General features: G+C 39.7%; 1 protein-coding gene across 3 annotated transcripts in view; it reads left to right on the top strand.

Moving 5' to 3' along the window:
• Window positions 1-13,454, top strand: part of Auh (AU RNA binding methylglutaconyl-CoA hydratase) — a 157,472-nt gene extending 144,018 nt beyond the window's left edge. For all 3 annotated transcript variants that reach the window (XM_076836965.2, XM_076836964.2, XM_076836963.2), the window contains 4 exons: window positions 5,099-5,286; window positions 7,963-8,013; window positions 9,329-9,376; window positions 12,838-13,454. In XM_076836965.2, the coding sequence (XP_076693080.2) occupies window positions 5,099-5,286; window positions 7,963-8,013; window positions 9,329-9,376; window positions 12,838-12,915 (365 nt within the window). In that variant the 3' untranslated portion in view covers window positions 12,916-13,454. The remainder of the gene's footprint in view (window positions 1-5,098; window positions 5,287-7,962; window positions 8,014-9,328; window positions 9,377-12,837) is intronic.
• Window positions 13,455-16,053: the final 2,599 nt, after the last annotated feature.

The following is a 16,053-nucleotide window of genomic DNA, read 5'->3' as shown; positions in this document are numbered from 1 at the left end:
AGTAAAGAGCTATTCTTCAGAAATATAAATAAAATTGATACACCTTTAGACTATGAAAAAGAAGACTCAAATCAGAAATGAAAATGTAAACATCATAACTGATACCACAGAAATAATAAAGATTTATGAATAGCTGTATGCCAACAAAAAAATCAGTCATTTTTTGGTATCTCAGTAGCAAACTATCTGAACTAGAAATCAAGGAAGAAATGGAGAAGTTCCTGGACACATACACCTTTCAAAGGTTGAGTCCTGAGTAGAAAACCTGAAGAGACCAGTAGTGAGTAATGAGATGGAACCAGTGATTTAAAACAAAGTCTCCTGGTAAAGAAAAGCCCGGGACCTGATGGCTTCACACTGGGTTCTATCAGATATTTAAATAAGAATAATATTGATTCTTAGTAAATTGTTTCCAAAAATTTGAAGAGGAAGGAATTTTTGGAAAGTAGTTCTACAAGGCCCACATTACCCTGACACCAAAACCAAACAAGGACACAACAAAGAAGGAAAGCTCTAGACCATTATCCTAGATGAACAGATAGGCAGAAGTCCTCAACAAAATACTAATGCGCTCAGTCCAGCAGCAGTAACCAAGGTTATTCACCATAACTGGGTTGGGTTCATGTGAGGGAGCAAGCATGGCTCACATCTGCAGCATATCAGTAGGTAAAAGACAAAGCTGTGATCATCTCAGTGGATGCAGAAACATCCTTTCATGATGAAAACTCTGAACAGCTAACCTAATACTGACGGGGGGAATAACTGAAGGCTTTTCCCCAAAGTTCTAGAACAAGATAAGACACTTGCAATACTTTTATTTAACATAGTACTCTAAGTCCTAGCCAGATCAGTCAGGCAACAGAAAGAAATAAAGGGCATATAAGTTGGAAAGAAGAAATCCAATATTCACTGTGTGCAGATGACATGATCTCCAAAGACTCTAGACTGTTAGAACTAATAATTAATTCAGCAGCATTTCGTGATACAAAATCAACGTGTAAAAATCAGTCATTTTTTAGTACCTCAGTAGCAAAGTATCTGAACTAGAAATCAAGGAAGCAGTCTCATTTGTAACAAATGCCTCAGAATAGATGTAACCACAAAAAAAATAGTCAAAGCCATTTTGAGCAAAAGAACAAAGTAGGAGGCATCCCACTTTATCTGACTTCAGAATATACTACAAAACTGTAGTAATCAAAACAGCATGTTAAAACAGACACACAGAGCAGTGGAACAGGATAGGCCAAAAGTAAACCCACACATCGCAGCTAACTGGTTTTCAGCAAAAAATGTTCAGAACATGCATTGGAAACAGGACAGTCTTTTTAGTAAATGGTGCTGGGAAGATTGGATATCCACATGCAGAAGAATGAAACTGTCTCTTACCAGTTACAACAGTCAACTTAAAATAGATGAAAGACTTAAGTGTGAAACCTGAAATTGTAATTACTAGAAGAAAATATAGGGAAGTTGCTTCAGGACTTTGGAATTGCCAAGACTCCTTGAATCAGGAAACATCAGCAAAAGTAGAAAAATGGGATTATATCAAATTAAAAGCCTGATGTTCAGCAAAAGAAGCAATCAGAATAAAGAGACAGCCTACAGAATGGAAGACCATATTTGCAAGTTGTATTTCCTATAAGGGGTTAATATACAGACTATATAAGAAACTTTAAAAAATAGCAAAACAAAAACGAAAAACAAATAATGAAGTTATTTAAATGAACAATAGACCCAAGAAAACATTTCTCAAAAGAAGACCTGCAAATGGCCCATAGGTATATGAAGAAATGCCCAACTTCACTCATCTGAAAAGTGTGACTCCAAAGCACAGTGAGATACCACCTCCAGTAAGAATTACTGTTCTCAAAAAGACAAAAGGTAAGTGCTGGTTTATTTGTGTTCACATAATGATCTGCATTTCTTTCCATGTTGCCATGAATGACCTGTTGAAAAAGGCAGCCTTGCACACTGTTGGTGAAAAGGAATATAGAAAAACACTACGGAGGTTCTTCAAAAGATAGGAACCATCCTATGATCTAGCAGTTCCACCTCTGGGCATATATCTGCAAGAAATGAAATCAGTATGATGATGAGATGTCTGCACTCTCGTGTTTATTGTGTCAGTATTCACAGTATCCAAGAAATGGAAACATCCTAAGTGTCCGTGAACTCACGAATGGATAAAGAAGAAATGGTACATGCATACCACTGAATATTGGTCATCCCTCCCCCACCAAAAAAGAATGAAATCCTGTCATTCATGACAACATGGAAAGAAATGCAGATCATTATATGAACTCAAGTAAACCAGGCACAGAAAGACAAGCACTGCATGATCTCACTCACATATAAAAATCCAAAACCATCAGTCTATGATAGAGATTGAGAGTAGAGCGGTGGATACTGAAAGCTGAGAACAGAAGGGGAAAGAGAAAATGGGGAAAGGTTGGTCAGTTGGATAGGAGCCCAGAGTTCCATTGTGCTGTTGAAGGGTGGTTATAGAGAATAGTTACGTACTGTACATTTCAAAAAGCTAAAGGAAAGGAATTTGAATGTTGAATGAGACAGATGTGGTTAACCTGATTTAAGTATTATGACATGTATGCATGTATGGAAATATCACATGGGATCCCATAAATATATACAATATTTATGTTTTTATATTTTGGTTAAAATGATTTTAAATTGTAAAACTCTACTATATTGGTGAGAGCAACCCAAACAAAATGCATATGGAATGTTATTCAACCTTAAAAAAAGAATGAAAATCCTGACATGCTACAACACTGCTGAACCTTAAGGACATTGGGCTAAGTGAAATTACCCAGTCACAAAAGACAAATATTGTGTGAATCCATTCATATGACAAAGAGAAGGCTTGCAATGTCACCTGGAAAGGCCAAGTCTTGGGTGAGTGCTGGTTTGTGAGCCAATGTGATGTTCTGTCCTCAGTGAGTCAGAATGCTCCCTCAGCACCAGGCTCTCACCTGCCCTGCCCCAGCTCCTACACACTGTTGTGTGGTGCATCTGCTTTGTGGAGCGGAGCAGAAAGCTGCATGCTACTCATTTGAAGGGGGTGGTTTTTCATAATGTTAGTTTCCATCTACATAACTGCCACTTTCAAGTCTTTGCAAAATTCTAATTCCTGGAGAATGGTCATATGAGAGGAATGATATGATGAATGGGTATAAGGTTTGTGGACTTTCAAAATGTTAAAAGTTTAATTGGGTAAAGTGTGACATTAACAGGGAGGGTTGCGTTTGTTAATTTTGACCAGTCTGCATTCAACTTTCTCAGAACCCAGGAGTAATTATTTTTAAACATGCTCATTATGACTATCATCAGAATTATGAACATTATCAAAATTTTCAGCAGCTTAATGAGTAAATGTAGTTATCTGGGTTATTTGTTTATATCTGTGTTCTAATCGGCTGCTGTTGAAGATACCGTGGGTAACTGTCTTTACCTTGCAGGTTGCTCATTAGTTCCCAGACCTGTCTTTGCTGTGCTGAGCAGTATCACTCTTTACTATTTAAAACTGCCAATGCTTTGTTCTTTATAGACATATTTTCTGCTACATTTTATACAAGTACTATCTCTTAGCTGCCTGAGCAATTTAAACACTCAATAATAACTGCATTTTACAGAAGCATCACTCATTTATATATGAAACAGTCTATAGAAAATGTCAATCCTGTACTGGTTTATTGAGATAGTTTTTTTTTAAAAATACTTATATTTCATTATTCTTATTGTGGTTTAAGAACAGCATCTTAAGTTCTATACTGTTAATTGCATATTATTGAGCATGTAAGAATATACTTCATTATTGAAGACAAATATGCCTTTTAAGTTCTTTCTGAAGATGGCTTGTAGGGCATGGTGGAGACTGAGGCAAACTAGAGAGCATTACACCAAAAAGGGTGGCACAGCTGACTTGCAAGTAGAAATGGTTTTTTATTTTATTTATTTAATTTTTTTTTTTTTTTTTTTTTTTTGGGATAAAATCATGCATCCAGTTTTTGAGTGTTGGTAACTATTGTGGGGGAAAAAAGCTTAAACTTTTGTAGGCCAGATAAAACCAAGTGAGCTTGCATAGACAGTGGGCCATCCAGTCATCTCCTCCTCTAAACTTGGCAGTCACCTGCTCCTCTGCCTCTTGGCCACATGAGCCCTGGGCAGCCCAGCAGCCATTTTAAGGGTAAGTCATAGACAAATCCTAATGTTGTGGCTATTTCATATTCTTAACAGTAGAAATGGAGGCTATATCTGGATTACCTGTTTTTGTCCAACCTTCTGTTTAATGAGATCCTGGCCTATTCACTAGGAGCCATTCTAGGGAATAGGCAGATGGATGGAATGAATTACCCAGTTTTCATCAAAGCAGGCCTCTTCGGCTGCAGAACTCCTCTCCTCATTTTACCCTGAATCATGCCACTTCATTCCTTGGAGTTGAGGAGGTATTCAGTTCATAAAGTCCAAAGTAGCTACATGGCAAAGTCGAATCTAGAGGCATGGTTCTGACCGCACCACGCAGTGGATTTCCTGACAGCTGAGAGGTAGGGGTGCCCGGGTGAGGAGGAGCCAGCAGGGCAAAGCTGCACTTCATAAGTGGTTGTCTGTCTTTACTTTTACTTAATTAAAATGACTTTATAAGTCATTCACCATACAGAATTCTTTAAAAGTATGAGGGTTGAATTCCTAAGAATTTGGTAAGCTGAAAGGTGATTGCAATCTCGTCAGGACTCTGCTCTCTAGGCTGTGCACCCCTGGACAGTACTCCTTGTCCCCTCTCGTTCTGCCTGTGGTCAGGACATAGTGGTCACTATGGATTGGAGTCAGGAGTACACCAGCAGTATTTGCGGTACCAAAGTCATTTGCTGATGATGTGAAACCCTCAAGTTCTTTGGTGGTGGTATTAATTGAGTAAACTGAGAAATTGGGCTCTGTTTTGAAGTAGTTTCCAGTGCCTAATTTTGACTTAAAAACTTCTGGCCCTGGTTTATTTGTGTAAATGAATGAACAAATGAAGCACTGAAGTGCTAAAATGAAAAGGTGTCTCACGATTGCCTGCCTTTCTTCTCTTAACCCTCAGGGGGAACTCAGCGATTACCAAGGGCCATCGGGATGTCTCTAGCCAAGGAGCTCATCTTCTCTGCACGAGTGCTTGATGGACAAGAAGCCAAAGCAGTGGGCTTGATCAGCCATGTCCTAGAGCAGAACCAGGAGGGGGATGCGGCCTACAGAAAGGCCCTGGACCTGGCCAGAGAGTTTCTACCTCAGGTACTTCTGACTAGAGTTCCTCTGCTCCTCCGTTTAGATGATTTCATAGCACAAAGACTGAAACAACACCCGGCGTGTCATTGGCAGACTTTCCAGGTTAACATTTCTTGTTTGACAGATATGAAGTTAAGATCCTTCAGAATTAAAACCAGAACTTGAAGATAATCCAAGGGTGATATTGTGACCACGCTTTAATTTCACTTTCATATTTCATATGAACAGCATTTGGCGCCTGTGACACCATTCGTGTGTATGTACATGTAAAGAGAGCCAAACATCAAAGTGTCTCTCCTAATAAGCAAGGAGACTGATCTCACTGGGCTTTCACTGTGACGGCTCTGTTTGGGTGACCTGCTTGAGAAGCTGCAGTTTTCTGTATCGTGTGTCTTTCTTTTTCTGATAATTCGGGTATTGCTTCGCGGCTTTACTGTATGCTGTATGATCCTCACAAGTACATGAAAAAATCTGGATCACATGTGCGGTTATTGGACTGTACGTGAGAAACACTAAGAACCGTGCGTTGATGGCTTCTTTTTAAGGGATTTTTTTTTTTTTCTGTCACCAGGTGTATGTTTTCAAATGTTCCTTTGGTCTGAAATCACAGATTAAAGTATTTAAACTTAAGAGAAAGAGTCTCCTTTTGCTGTGTAAATGATTAGTCAGAATCTCTTTGTCCCTCATGGAGCTTGAACTTTCATAGCTCCCATAACCAGCCATTTCTGGAGTCAAAATAAGTTCCTCTCTGTATTTGGTTTACTTACCTCAAACGGGATTTATAACCTGTTGGGGCCATCGATCCTTTAGAAACCTCACGAAGGCTTTTCACAAAAGTGCACATGCCCCCCACATTTGCCCAGAGTTCCACTTCCCAGAGGGTTTCGTCACCTCAGCATGAGGTGCTGCCCCACTCTGATACGCTCATCCCCAGAGCTGTCACACAGGGCCACACTTCAGGTGTTGATGGTCCCTCCTAATCAACTTATAGCCAACCGGCTGTCTCAGGGAAGAGCTCTTCTCTAACTTAGTCCCTGTGTGAGGTAACACGGAGCCTTTTATCAGTAGAGGCCAGGTGCTTGTTAAATTGAAGGAGAGAGAGCAAATAAAAAGATTTTACTGCTGTTAAAAAGAGACTTTCATTATAACCTTGGTATTTCCCCCAAATATTAGGGAATTATCTGCCTAAAGACAGATTAAAGGTACAAGTGTCAGGGAAAGTAATAGTTTAAATTTTGGTTTAATGACTTTCCTTGGCTGGAAATCTTATGACCAAGGTATATCTGAGTTGAAATCGAGGAGTGCATCCAAGAAAATTCAGATTCTGATTATTCATGGCACTGTATGACCCGATATGTGGCTCTGTGCTCCGTAGCTCCGTGGAGGAGGCTCTTGAACTCCTTAGTTTCCAGCTTGCCTTTTCTCCTGTAAGCCTCGAGCAGTTAATGCTCTTCACTGTGCACATCCACCTGCCTGAGCACGGCTGGCCCCCTCTGCCTCCCCCTCTGCTATAGCTGATCTGACAGTGAGCCGCCTTTGTTCCTGTGGAAGCCAGAGTTCCATTACTACCTCAGGCAGGCTTCTTCACCTTTCTTCAGAAGGACACTCCTCTAAGAACTTAAGTGGTTAAAAGTAAATTTTCTCCAAGTTAAACAAATGTATAAGGGGATATTGAATGACTTTGTGACGTGAAAACTATATATACAATTTACCAAACAAGTTTGAATGCAGTGATCTTTATTGTATTTGTTACGTTGTTATTGAATGATCACTCTCCAAATAATGAAAAAACTTCTATAATCAGTATTTCTGGAGAATTTAGATGGGTCAAATTGATATTAGAAACCCCTAGAAAAGAATAAATGGCAATTTTTATGCATTTGTCCATTCACTCCTTAGAGTTCTTTTGTTGCACCTGTTTTTTGGAGCCTACTTTGTATTTTAATTCAGAAGACCATTCAATTCAAAATAAGCTACAAATTCACATTTATTACCTGTAAATAAATTTGAATATTTTAGAAATTCAAAATGAAATTGAAGAACTGAATTCCATCTGGGGAGTACGCTTTTCATAGGATAGTTTGGTAAGAGTTTGGCTTCCAGAAAACACAAGTCATGGTGTCCTTCTCACAGAAGGTGCCCACCAGCTCCTTCCAGTGTGACACAGGCACACCCATCAAGGTGAGAGTCTTGCTCAGAGCATGTGTGTGTGTTCACCCACCATCACCACAATTTAGGGAGAAGAGATACACACTTCGAGGGACACTATATCACCCTATCCTGGCAGCAGGCTGGTTGCCAGCCCTAATTTCAGTCATAACTGCTAGTTAGTGTGATATTAAGCCAAAGACTTCCTTTTTCTTTCCCTACGTGACCTCTAGGGAGAATATTGAAGAACACTGAGCCTTCAGCTGGATGTCACTGCCTGCTGCCTTCAGGGATCTAAAGTTTGCCGTAACAGAATACTGTGGCCTCTAAATAACTTGCTGATGCAACACAGTTGTTATAGTTGCTGTTTAATTAAGACCTTGCAAAGCTCAGAAAAGAAATTTTTCATCTAGTAGCTCATAACTGTTGTTGGCCATGCCATGTATCTATCAATGGGAATTTCTGAATTTTACTTAAGGTGTACAACATAATTTGCATAAATAGTAAGTAAAATTTGTTTAATTTGAATTTTAGGGACCTGTTGCAATGAGAGTGGCAAAACTAGCAATTAATCAAGGGATGGAGGTAAGTTCCTTAATGCTCAAGTTTGTTGTTAGAATGAGTAGTGAAGATTAATCTAAATGAACATGTTTAGACTTTTAGAGGGTTCTTTCTTTGTTTTCGTGTTTTGGTTCTAAGGATTGAACCCAGAGACACTCAACCACTGAACTGTGCCTTAGCCCTTTTGTATTTTTACTTTGAGACAGGGTCTTGCTAAATTGCCCAGCCTGGCCTTGAATTTGTGATCCTCCTGCCTCAGCCTCTCTGGGATTACAGGCGTGCGCCATTGCACCCAACTTCAACGTTATTGTTTAATATTCCAAAATATAGCTGTTTGAACGCTACTATTACTGAAAGATTCTAAGGTTCCTTTAGGCTACATCATTGATTTCATTTTGCTGTGATTATTGTTGAGTTCGTATTATAATCACAAAATTCAGAATTTCACCAATGCTGTGCAACTTATGATATGTCAGTTATTTTTGCCATTGCATTAATTAGACAGATTCACTGACTAGCATTTCATAGAAAACCAAAGGAAAAAGACATTCCGTATACTCTGAGCATCAGCATCACATTATGAAAAACATTGCCAGCTCTAAGCTCTCTTCCACGTTTGACTTGTCAGTATGTCTTCTGTAGGGTGTGCTGGGCATGCCCCAGGGACATGACTCCGGAGTGGGGTTCCTGAGCTGTGGGGAGTGGGCGGGAGGAGTAGTGCAGGCACTCATGTACTTCAGACTTTTAATGACAGACTTTGTAGTTTGGCTAACATACAGGAATTTTGCAAAAAGGTGTTTCTTCCTTGTAGGCACAGGAGGCACTATATCTTCTTTGGCTTTATGTCAGTAAAAAAAGATGGAATTTGTAATAATTTGCAATAAATGCAGCTTCACAAATTTGCAGGTATTTGATTGGATTATCCCGGTGCTTTCATGATGGTGACAATACTAATAGCAAACACCTTACATAGCCCTTACCGTGTGACAGGCTTTCTTGTATCTATTAGGTGCTTTATGAAGGCTTCACTTAGATTAACTCATTTAATCCTTACAGTATGCCACCCCCAACCCCAATTGGTGAGTACTATGATTAGCCCCTTGAAGCATGGAGAGGTTCAGTAACGTTTCTAAGTTATACAGCTCCCAAGTGGTAGTGTCGGGATTTGAACCTAGAAAGCCTGGTCTCAGGTCTCTCATAGTGGCCATGTACTGATTGGTGGCACTATATCAAAAGATTCTGTTTTGGGGGGATAGGGTTATTTAATTTGAATTTATATTAACTGTACCATATTTTGCAAAGTTACTTCTATTGAAATGAATTATGTTTTTATCCTCAGGTTGACTTAGTAACAGGATTAGCCATAGAAGAAGCATGTTATGCCCAGGTATGTAATGTAATCACAAATTCAGTAAGGATGCACCCTTCCCAATTATTCATCTTCTGGGTATTTCAAATGAAGTATATATCACTCAGTAAGATTTCCTTTATTCTCATTTCAAAATCATACAAATGGGTTGAAGTTAGTTGTTTCTACTCTTTGACTATTACCAAGTTCTACTACTGCTTCTGCTGAACAGACTTGAAGACTCTGCATAATTCAGAAAACCCATACAGTAACCAGTTAGTGCTGCTCAGGCAGTGGCCGTCTCAGAGGCTTGCCCTGTCTCCTGTGCATGTGGCCTTTGCTTCTCACTGTAGTCCAGAGAGGCAGCAGACGGCCGTGGGCTTGTGCCTCCCATGCAGCAGTGGTGTGGAAGACTCATGAGCTTTTCTGAAGTCTGAGCCTTCTTTCCTGCCCACTGACAGTTCACTGATGAAATTATACGGTTCTTTTTTATATACAGATTAGTAGTTCTGTCCAAGAAGGAAATGTTTTTATTTCTTTCTTTTCCCCAAGAGATATAACTTTAAGGGCATCTCAAAAGCAATAGCATTTTGTTCTACCTTTCCTGAGAGTTGGACACTACATCAGATCCTATTAAACCTGGTAGAGTTATTAATAGGAGCAGTATCTAGAGTGTTGCTCTGAATATATAAATTAGCTGTCATTGTTGAGTAATTCCCAGAGTGAAGTAAATCCTCAGTCTCATATATACATGTATATGTACGTGTATGTAAAGCACATTTGACCATTTAAAGAAGAAATATCACTTTCATAATCTCTTCCAGAAAATAGATGCAAACGATACACTGCTGACTTGTTCAGTGAGGGCAGAGTTACCCTAATACCTAAATCAGAGGAAGACATAGCACGAAAGGAGAAGGATCCACAAATGTCTCTCATATGAGTATGGCCAAAACAAATGAAAAGTTCCTTGATGATAGTAAATTGAAAAAAGAATTATACTCTGACCAAATGGGATTTATTCGTATATACAAATCTTGTTCAACATAAGAAAAAAATCAGTGTCATCCATCATGTCAGTAGACTAAAGAAGGAATTTATATGATTATTATCAATTAGATGCTCAAAAAGCATAGAATTCACTACCCATTTATGATAAAAACTCTCAGCAAACTATGAGCAGAGTGAAACTTTTTCAACTTGGTAAGAACATCTACAGAAAGTTGACATCCTACTTAATGATCAAGAACAAGGCAAGCATGACCCCCCCCTTTGTGCCTTTTCAGCATCTTATTGGGGGTCTTAGCCAATGCAGAAAAAGAATAAAAGATGTACATATTGAGAAGTAAAAAATAAAACTTCACAGATGACATGATTGTCTAAGTGGGAAATCCCCAAAAATCATCTAAACAAGTTCCTCATAAGCGGTTAACAGCAAAATATCACAATACAAAGTTAATATCCAAAAATCAATTTTTTCCTTATATATCAGCAGAAGAATTGGAATTCAAAATTTAAAATGCAACACCATTTACATCAGCACTCAAAAAGCGAAGAGCTTAGGTACAAATCTAACAAAATAACATACAAAAGGTATAGGAATAAAACCAAAAACCCTGCTGAAAGAGACCAAGATCCAAATAAATAGAAGAACAGGCCATGTTCATAGTTAGGAAGATTCAGTTGTTGTCAAAATGTTAGTTCTTCCCAATTTGATCTATACGTTTAACACAATCCCAATGAAATTCCCAGTAAATTATGTTATGGATCTTGACAAAGTGTTCTAGAGTTCATTTGTGAAGTCCAAACGTGCAAAATAACCAGGACAGTATTGCCAAAGAACAAAGCCGGAAGACTGGCATTCCCTGAATTCAAGACATTGTGGTAATGGTGACAGAACAAACAGGTAGACAAGGAACAGAATTAAGACCCACGAATGTAGCCAATTGATGGTTTGATACAGGAGTAGAAGCAGTTCAGTAGAGAGGAATTCTTGAAGACAAATGGTCCAGAAACATCTGTATGTTCACAGGACAAGAACAGGTCTAGACAGTGACCTTGCTCTTCTCACAAAATGAATTGGAACCCTCGACATAAAATGAGAAACTCTTACACTTGCAGAAGAGAATTTAATTTTATGCTCTATGGGTTTGGCAATGACTTTTTAGTTACAACACTGAAAAGCACAGTCCATGAAAGAAAAAAAAATTGACATTGCCTTTATTAAAAACCTGCTCAGTGAAAGATACTGCTAAAGAATGGGAGATCCAAACTGGAAGGAAAATCTTTCAAACATGATATCAAGGATGTATCCAAAATATACAAAGAACTGTTAAGATTCAAGAATATAAACAACCCAATTAAAAATGAACAGAAAAGCTAAATAGATACCTGTTCAAGGTAGATAAACAGATGACAGAAAATCAGAGAAATGATGCCGATTTCTGAGAAATGGCAGGTTGGACACTGAGATGCCAGCACAACTTGTTAGAATGGCTCAGATCTAAACACTGAGGGTGCCAGCTGCTCGTGAGGATGGAGAGCTGCAGAAGCTCCGGTCATTGCTGCCGAGTGTGTACATGATCCGGAGACTCTGGGAGGCAGTGGGGCAGGTTTTTGTAGGGCAGATATACTCTCACTGTATGATCCAGCAGTCATGCTCTTGATTATTTATCCAAATAATTTGAAAACTTACGTCCACACGAAACCCTGCACACCAAGCTTTATTCATAATTGCCAAAACACAGGAGCAGTCGAGATGTAAGTCTTCAGTAGGAGAATGGACAGACAAGTACATCTAGCCGTGGAATATTAGACAGCAGTAAAAAGACAGGAGCTATCCAATAGTAAGACGGTATATAGAGACCTTTAATGCATATAGCCAAGTGAAAGAATTCCATCTACAAAAGCTTCTCTGTTATTCCAATTCAATGACAAGGCAAAGCTGTAGAGATAGTTTTGAGTGACAGAGGTCAAAGTTGAATAGGCACAGCACAGAGGATGTTTAGCATTGAAACTTCTATATAATACTGTCGTGGAGAGTATCTGGCATTGTATTTGTTAAAACCCTTACAGCAGGCAACACAAGTGAACCTTAATGGAAATGGATCATAGTTAATAGTAATAACGTACCAGGATTGATTCATCACATGTGACAAGTTTAACACACTAATGTCAATAACAGGAATCTGGGGCACAGCTTTAGGAGAGTACAGGGGCTCTGCCTTCTGATTTTTTTTTGTTGTTGTTGTTGTTGTTGTTGTTGGTAAACCTAAGCTGCTGTAAAAAGTAATCTTTTAATTTTTGAGTCCATTTGAAATAGGAAAAAAAAACTTATTTGAAGTAATGAAAATCAGTTTGGTCACACAATTAGAATTGTTGAAATAACTAGTAGATTTCAAAATTTTAGAATGAACTTCTGACTAGTTTTCTTAGATACTGTTTGATAAAATTTTACTGCTGTGTTTTCATTTTGGTATAAATATATATTTTTTCCTTAGACCATCCCAACAAAAGACAGACTTGAAGGTCTTCTTGCTTTTAAAGAGAAAAGGCCCCCACGATATAAAGGAGAATAGAAGAAACAGAGTTCTAACTATGCCAGTGTGATAGATGCACTTCTGGAAGTATCTTTCAGATCCACTCTGATGCCTCAGCACATGGAATCTCAGTGACCAAAGGGAAGAGCGAGTTGCTCCTGTAGTGTGTTGTGCATCTGGAATGGACCCATATGTAAACTTCATGCCAATGTGTATCATGTTAAATTCATTCAGATTTATAAAGCAAGTAGCATATATTGTCAAAAAACAGGTTAAAATTTAGGTATATGTTTTTAAATATTTCCTGCATATAAGGCTTTCCGTTCTTAATTTTTTAATGTGAATAATTTATATATTGCACATTCTAGGAAATAATATTGATTGTATGTCTACTGTGCTGCATTAAGAAAATAAAATTACTTCTGTATACCAAAAAAATGTGAAATTATACCAAATAAAGTTTCTAAGTGGTCATGCACATAGGAACAGACACACGCATACATCTCAACCTGAAAAATGAATTGATAGATAGTCTGAGTGAAAACTACCTAATATAAATAAAATTAGTGAAAAGAAAACTTGGGAATCATTCTTACCCCATCCTCTTTCACTTGAATAAATCATTGTGTGTTGGACTTTAGAAGAAACTCTTCCATACTGATTCCATCAGGCAACCTCCTGACATTTGGCCAGGAGCACACTACTGTCCTCTGCCCTCCTCCTCTCCTCTCTCTGCCTCTCCTTTTCTCCTTTTCTTCCCCTTCAGGCAGCCCCCCAATAAAATCTCTTGGTTAAAAAAAAAAAATCAGTCCAATCAGAGTCAAGGCCCAAGAGCTTGTGAAGCCCACAGGAAGCTTGATGCCATTGTGCTGTTAAGACCACCTCCCACCAGAGAAGCCTGGTCCTCTGGTGAATAAAGACCTGCCTGTTGACACAGGAAGAGGAAAAAATGGTGCCCCAGGATGGACCCCAGAAATGGCTTGGGTGGGGTGGAGACTACCCTCTGCTTCCTGGCCCTAGCAGTCTGTATCTGGTTTTTGTAAGGGAAGGAGCTGGACACACCAGCCCTGTCCAGTTCCCTGTAGCAGGGCAAGTGGGGCAAAGCCTTCATAAAAGGGGAGAGAGGCCCAGGCCTGTCTGAGTGGCTAACACCAGGCCTGGGAAAGCAGCGTGGACGGGAGGTGTGGGGAAACTGGACTGGTGTTCACTGTAGAACGGGATGGAAAGCAGCGTGGACGGGAGGTGTGGGGAAACTGGACTGGTGTTCACTGTAGAAGGGGATGGAAAGCAGCATAGACTGGAGGTGTGGGGAAACTGGACTGGTGTTCACTGTAGAACGGGATGGAAAGCAGCATAGACTGGAGGTGTGGGGAAACTGGACTGGTGTTCACTGTGGAAGGGGACGGACGTGTTATAATGCTGTCTGATCACCAGGCTTCCTTGTGAACAGGTTCTCAGGTCTGAGCCTGGGCGTGCCAGACACGGGACTTAGCCTTTGTTGCATCTGTCAGCCAGGAACGACTGCAGCAGGCCCCAGTGTGCCTTCCAAGTGCATCCCACACTTACCTGCCTCCCAGAGAGGTGTCCCTTTATGTTCTCTTCCCAGGGACGCCATTGCTGTCAGAAGGCAGGCAGACTTAATTCTTAAAATTCTGAAACTTTTAGTGTTCAACCCTCAGTCTCAATTCTGAAATTCTTCAAGTGGTGGAGGTGGACCGCTGTCTTCGCTGACACGTGTGCGCCAAGGTGAGCGCCACTTCCTTATCACTTGAGGTGCTGAGAGTGCAGATTTCAGATGATAGCTCTGTTGATCAGAGTAAATATAGAAAGAGCTTATTAAAATTCATGTTCGGGCCTCTGGTGACTGTATCTGGTGGCATGCATGCTTGTTTACTGATGAAACTTGCTGAGCTTGTTTCACGCATGATAATTTGCACATAAAGTGGTAGCGCTTGTTCTCAGAGTGCTTTAAAGGTTTCAGGGCCATTTGGTCTTGTCTGTGACTTGCTAAAATGCCACTTCTATTTTAACTGAGCAAGAAATAATTATGTTAATGGGAAAAGGCTTATTAAGAGTGTGCTGAGTGACTTGTCTCTCCAGCTTGGACTCACAGGCCAGGCTGCTAGTGCTGACTGAGCACCGTTTAACTTCCTAACAAGTTCTGATGAAGTCACTGGAGTATATATGAAAGTCAAGTCCTCTAGTGAAAGCAGCAAGATAAAAGTGTCTGTCCAATCCTCTGCGTGAGTGTTCACCTATCTTGTTTTTCTTTTCACGGAACTGAGGATTGGTTCTGGGCCAAGAAGTTATGAAGGGGCTGTGCTGCCTGGGGAGGGGGCAGCTGCTTGTCCTCCCGCACAGAGTGTCTGTGTTTCTCTGAACCATGTCAACTCTGACGCATGCTAGAAGTGCAGTGGATTTATCCGTGTGACTAGATTAGGTTAAAGAATGCTCAGAAGAGGAGGAAGATTGGTCAGGCACAATTAAAATTCAGGGGATGAAAAACCCAATAAAGAGGAAACATTTTCCTTTATCTCTGAACATGAGACCTAAGGGTTCTTGAAATAGTTTAGCACTGGCTAATTTATAACCTACCCAAGACAGTAAAAGAAATCTCCAACTGACTGAACTTCGGAGGCAAGAGAAGAGTTCTAATGATGGTCGAGAGTTTGATTTTCTTTGATTCATTTCTGTAACATAAAAGATCACATCAAGTTTGTATTCTCTTTAATAATCTGGCTTTCCCATCAGTCAAATCCCACCCCCTTTAGCTAACAAAAACTTGGCTTGTCACAGTGTCACTCTTCTATCAGCACTTTGAGTGCTTTGTATGTGGGCCGTAGTAGTGGAGTGTCAATCCCTGAATGCAGTATTTACAGAAAATGAATATCTCATGTGGGTTTGTCCCTGGCTGGGTGTTGACCGTTTTCCTCACTTGACCTTAACTTCCACTCGTGGTGATAGGCTCCACATTTGGGGTCCAAAGATCCTGGCAGGCAGACCTGTTTGAACAGTCAGGCTGTCCTAGTTAAATGTTAACTGATATGCATGCCACTATCTATTGAGCTTTATCAGAATAGCAAAGATGATTTTTCTCATAGTATATTAAAGAGTAACTACACATGACATACATGTGTCACAAAAGAAAAGAGACAACATTTTAAAGTTACCTAGTTG

Source organism: Callospermophilus lateralis, chromosome 17 (genome assembly GCF_048772815.1).
Source record: "Callospermophilus lateralis isolate mCalLat2 chromosome 17, mCalLat2.hap1, whole genome shotgun sequence".
Classification (NCBI taxonomy): domain Eukaryota; kingdom Metazoa; phylum Chordata; class Mammalia; order Rodentia; family Sciuridae; genus Callospermophilus; species Callospermophilus lateralis.
Note: the sequence above shows the minus strand (reverse complement) of the source record. Positions and strands in the feature narration are given on the sequence as shown.